The sequence below is a fragment of the Elephantulus edwardii genome, unplaced genomic scaffold (assembly GCF_000299155.1).
Source record: "Elephantulus edwardii isolate Elephantulus edwardi_28Jun2011 unplaced genomic scaffold, EleEdw1.0 scaffold00038, whole genome shotgun sequence".
In the NCBI taxonomy this organism is placed as follows: domain Eukaryota; kingdom Metazoa; phylum Chordata; class Mammalia; order Macroscelidea; family Macroscelididae; genus Elephantulus; species Elephantulus edwardii.
In genome coordinates this window covers 5889832-5895738 of record NW_006399788.1, presented here as the reverse complement: position 1 = coordinate 5895738, position 5907 = coordinate 5889832, and the positions used below count along the sequence as shown (strand labels likewise).

General features: G+C 44.4%; 1 protein-coding gene across 1 annotated transcript in view; it reads right to left on the bottom strand.

Moving 5' to 3' along the window:
* Nucleotides 1-4610, bottom strand: part of XPO7 (exportin 7) — a 106437-nt gene extending 101827 nt beyond the window's left edge. The window contains exon 1 of the mRNA XM_006884812.1: nt 4503-4610. Within this exon, the coding sequence (XP_006884874.1) occupies nt 4503-4520 (18 nt within the window). The 5' untranslated portion in view covers nt 4521-4610. The remainder of the gene's footprint in view (nt 1-4502) is intronic.
* Nucleotides 4611-5907: the final 1297 nt, after the last annotated feature.

Here is a 5907-nt window from a genome sequence, read left to right as displayed (position 1 = left end):
TTGCTCTTGAGTACTTTAGAGAGGTCCCTAACAGCAGACTTTCCCATCGCAATACGTTTTTTTATTTCTTGGCTACTGGTGCCAAGAGTGTTGACCATGGAGCCGAGCAAACTGAAGCTGTGAACACTCTTAACCACTAGGCCACTGCATATCCCTGTAGACACATAGTCCTTAATTTTTCTCAAGTTCTTCTCACAAGAGAATTAACATTATCAGAAATATCAAATAAACATAATTATCTGAAAACAAAGCCCAAACACAGCATCAGAATCTGACACGTTAGCAGTCTGGCTCCAGTGTCGTTTTTCATCTCTGAATCTTCTGCAATGCTCAGTACAGCAAAGGGCCTTGCATAGAGTAAATATTCTGGTTTTAGTATAACCTAAAAAGTTAGAAAAGCTACCACTTTTCTACTTAAAAATTTCAAAAGTTGTATAGAGCTCCTTTCTCAAAATGTACCACTCACAGCTCGTATCAGTTCTTTGCATACTCAGTAAAGCTATAAGGACAATCATCAATTTTGCTTTAATCAGGCTAAACTTGTGTACTCTGTTAAATTTTAACCTGCCACCTGTAATGATTCTTCATGACTCCCCAGAGTTACAATGGTAGTCAATATTTAATTACTGCACCTGAAATAGAAATAAAAATATGACTGCGTTGGTAGGGTATATTGTTATTACAATCGTAATTCCTAGTAAACAACAGTTAAGATTTCTGCTTAAGGTCAGATGTAATAAATCCAACAGAGAAAGTTATCCTATTTTTATGCTTCCCTTTTCTTCTTAAGATTCTGAACATCAACTAGCACTATTAAATTAATATCTGATCCTTCTCAATCTTTTTCATTACTATGGTACACTGAAAGCTAACTTAACCCTTCTGCAGAAACTAGCTATTAAGATAGAAAATTATCGTTATTTTTATCGTTATTTTTAGTCCCCCAAAAATGGGGACAAACAAACTAATTACAAAATATTTTAATTTTTCTAAATGGACTGCTAGGAGAACAGAGGTTTGTCCTGGAGAAGGTGAAGCTGGAATATTTCTTGGAGACAAGGATTCTGAAGCTTCGTCTGACATACTTTGGGCATGTTGCAAGGAGGGACTGGTCCTTGGAAAGGGGCATCATGTTTGGCAGAGTGGAGAGGCAGCGAAGGAGAGGAAGACCGTCAATGAGATGGATCAATTCTGTGAGTGGAGTGATGGGAATAAGTGCGTTTGAGATGGCTAGGTTGGCACAGGAAAGAACGGCGTTTAGAGCTCTTGTACATAGGGTCGCTATGAGTCGCAAGCGACTCAACAGCACATAACAACAATAGTGATTCAAGACTCATAGTCACTGTATAGAATGGCTCTGTTTCCACGGCTTTAATTTTTACAGAAGCAGACTGCCACATCATTCTCCCAACAAAACAACTTACAGGTTTGAATTTGATAGTTAGCAGCCCACCAAATAACTTACATAGCCACTGCACCATCAGGACTCCTTGAGAGTGGAATAACCCACCAAAAACCCACTGCTGTTGAGTTTATTCTCACTCCTAGGGCCCCTGAAGGACAAAGCAGAAGTGCCTCATGTTGTTTCTACGTCCGTAATCTTCACGGATGCTGACTACCACATCTTTCCTGAATGGTGCAGCTAGTAAATGTGAACCACCACACTTTCAGTTAGCAGTTGAGTTGCTAAACCACTAGGTCATCAAGGCTCCCTGGGAGTTAGATCAAAGTCAAAGTCATGGCTGTTGAGTGGGACCAACTCATAACTGACCCTCCACTGGGTTTCAGAGGCTGTAAACTGCACACGAGGAGGTTGCTCACCTTTCTTTCATAGAGCTGCTGGTGGACTTGAACACCAGAGGAATGGCCTTTGGTTTAGCAGCAGAACTCCTATGGATTAGGTCACCAAAGCTCAGGGAGTTAGATAAGGTTATCTAAAGCCAAGACTAAGAAACCCCTTCCTAAGGAGCTGTTTAAGGCTATTCTTCTAAGGAGGCTTAATGGTGACAGAACTAAAAAAATATCAGTTAGTATAATTTTTAAAATGCTTATGTTTTATAGACACAAAAAAAGTCCTTAAAAATGCCCATAAAACATATATCCTGAGATGAGATGCCCAGGAATTCAGCTCAAGACAACACAAGAATCTTATGGGTGAGAGGCTTTTGCTTAGTTGCAGAACAAAACTGCTCACCCTGCTGGTTCAGAAAAACACTAGATATAGAATGACAACTATTTAGCACACGTGCAACTTTCAAAAAAAAATCACTGTACTGTGTCTACAACAGACATCTTCATAAGCTTCATGTTCCAAATTGTTGAGAAAAGTCTTCTATTCAGTGCTTACTAGATATGCTTTTGGTTAATCACTTTATTTACTTACTAAAACCTTAAGAGATTATATATTGTTTTCATGCATTCTTTTCACCATTGAATTCTCTGAGTATACAATACTACTAAAACTAAAGTAGTAGATTAACAAAGAAAACTCCTATGTCCCATTCTTCTTCAAGAGTAGGAAAAAAGTTCACAAGATCCTGTTGCTATAAAGACTCCTCCTAATCACTAAAGTAAAGCAACATACCACAGTGTTTAGAAGTAAATAAAGAGTGAAAACAAACACTGGCATGTTTCTCTGTGTTCTGAAAAGTTAATACATTCTTACTCTCTTAGGCTTATTTTTAGGAGAGCTGGAAAATCATCACCTTACCAAAAATAAAGAGGACATGCCCATCTCCCCTTCTAGTCAAAGTGCTACAATGATACTAATTTTATGCATCTTTGACTTTCCTCTGGTTAGGAATAAAAATTTTTTTGTTTCAAAGTGTGAGAACATGACATAGGAGATACTTTTCCCCTCCAGCACAATATGGAACAGTTAGATATATTTATGTGAAAGTAATCTTGACTTCTGATACATAAAACTTTCTTCAAGGCTATCTATGCAAGCCATGTTCTGGAATACTCATGGACACTGCATCTTCCCCCTTAGTAGATAAAAAACCCCAAAGATAAAAAGGCTTTGGTCCACTCTTGCTTTATCTTAAGCAAATCCCACATCAGTCTTGTGCTTTGGTTTGTTTTTCTAAAATGACCAACTGTCAAAATTTAAAAGAAAGGTACAATCCTTTGACTTTTAGAAACGACTGCAATAAAACTCAAGATGTTGCGCTATTATTTGCATCCTGTATCAAATTTTGTTGCTACTTCTGAGTTAGGCAATGGTACAGACTTTAAAACGCAAATCCTATGGTATTCTAACTGTGACTAAATTCTAGATACAATTCTGTCTGGGTAGCTTAGCCCACACACATCAAAAATCTACTTTATGGAGGGAGTCCTGACCTGAATATTTAGTCTTTTGTTTAGTGTTTTCTTTTAATTAAAGGCATTTTTAGAATTCATATCATTCCAGATTCTTATAATCAGCACTTCAGGTAGAAACTTTTACTTGAACAATAATGCTTTATACAAAATTAGGGTGCCAGTCTTTATATGCTCTCTAATCATTACTTCCCACAACCCAAAACCTGTGCAGTTATCTAGAAAATCCAAAGGTTCCTAACAACAGATTTGCATGAAAAAAAGTCATAAGAATATCAACTCTAAGGCAGAGTGTGGAGAAACTTTATCTGGTTTGCAAGACCTACTCCCACTGCACTTCTGCAGTTAGGTTTGATACGGGGCTGTCTGCAGGGCCTTGTGCCATGTCTTTGAGGAAGTGTCTGGGGCCCTCATCACACCCGGGCCACGCTGGTGGGCCCGATCCAGACCCTGGGGGCCATGTCTTCACCTAACCGTGTATTACTCATTTCAGACACACCCCCCTCCACCTGAGTTTCACAGGAGGTGTGGGCGCTCAATTCACTCAGTGCAGATGGGGAAGAGGAGGGACAAGCCAAGGCCTGAGCACCCATTTTGGAGGTCTGGGGCGCTCGGACCTCTGGGCTGCGCGATTTGGGAAGAAGGAGTGAAGGGCGTTTCCATGGGAATGGGAAGGAGGCGGGGGGCCTAAGGGGTCTTCCCGTCTTCGGAGACAAGAAGAGGAAGGCGGCGGGAAAGGCTCTCTGGAGAGCGACGTGCATCAGCGTGAGATTTTCCGTTGTTGTTTTGGGATGGCGGTCGTAACGAGGAAGCCCCCCCAAGGAGAGAGTCAGCAAAGGGGTCTTCGCTCGCTTCCCCATTCTAGGGGGGCAGTGAGGACTAGGGGGAGGCCTCCCTCCCGGCGGAAAAGCAGTTGGCTGATAAGCTCTGTAGCTTGTGTGCACCAGAGCGCCCCCCGAGCAAGAGGGGTCGGACCTGGTGGGAGGGGATGGACGAGGCCCCGGCCCGGGAGGCGGGAAAGGCCCCTGAGCTCCAGGACGGGCGGCGGCTCCGGGAGACCCGAGTGACGGCGGCGCGGGCCTGGCGAGTTCTGAGCCGGCTGGCGTCCTCTGGGCCGCGCGTGTCCCCGACTCCCCACTCTCCGCGGCGGTCCCCTCCCCCCCCGCGGCTCCTCTCACCTGCACATGATCCGCCATTTTGCTCCATTCATGCTCCTCTCTGGCCCTCCCTCCCCCCCAGCGCGCACCTCGGCCCGGGCCGCTGCCGCCGCCACCGCCGTCGCCGCTGCGCCTGCGCGCTGGGGGCTCGTCGCGCTACGCTCGTGGCGTAGTGTTCGTGGCTGCGCAGGCCCTGGCGGCGGGTGCCGAGGTTTGAGAATGCGCAGCACCGTTGGGACGGCGTAAAGGCGCAGGCAACGTCAGCGGCCCGGAGACGCCGGCGGTGGGAGGAAGGAGAGGATTCGGGGAGAGCGGAGGGAGGGGAGCTGGGGGAACAAAGCTTTGTTTACATGGTTTTTAAAGGGACCGCACTCGCTCTGGCGGGCGGGCGGGCCTGTGGAGTGGGAGTTTGCGTTGCATGCCGCGCGTGTGCGTGGTGGAGACCACTGGATGTGGGCCGAGACCTGTCCCCGCCCAGAACCCTTGCAACTGTATTTTCCGGTTCCCTTGTGCCTGCCTTTTGACTTGCCTTGGACTCCCTGACTCCGCAACTACAGTAACCTTGGTAGGGATTTTCGGACGAACCCGTCGCGGATAATCCCAGCATTTAGAACACCTGCATTAGTTATTACTTGGCAATACACCGTTTTCAACAGGAGCAGAATTTTTGTCTTTTTCTAGTTTTCCAGTGAATCAGGGCCATTGCTCTAAAATGCTGGATTTCATCAGCAACCCAAATAATGATTTTGTTTTCATGTCTGTCCTTGTTCTCTTCATTAAACAATTATGACAATAGATACCATATAGTGATAACGATTGGAATGTACTGAAGACACAATTCTGATCTTCCCAGACTGTTATTTTTAACCATTAATCCATGCCGCTGCCCCTAGTTATATGAAAGACCCTAGGGAAATGGGAGTTCTTATTGTTGTTACGCACCTTATGAAATGTGATGAACCGACCCATAACTGACATTCTAGCGGATTTTTTGAATGTTTATAGAATAATACATATTTTTTATTAAAACACGTTTTTTAATGTAGTCATTATAGCAATCTGGGTAGTAGGGTATTGTTGCTCGGTGCTCCAGCTCAGAGCAGCTCTGTGCATAGTGGAGTGAAGCGCTGGCCTGTCCTCGGACAGTTTCTCAGTTGTGAGTTTATTTGAGCCTTTGTTACTATTTCACATAAATCACGTGGGAAGAGATTACGGATCTTTCTGCCACCGAGCAGCTGGTGGATTCGAATCGTGTGACTTTGAGTTGGTAGCACAATTGCTTACTGTTAAAGGATTTTAGGAAACCTAGGCTTAGTCTGATGGTATACCAGTTGACGTATTTAAGCTAACAGATGCTGCCCTGGATGTGCTCACCAAGTTGTGCCAAGAAATCTGGAGAACAACCACTTGGCCAACTGACTGGAAG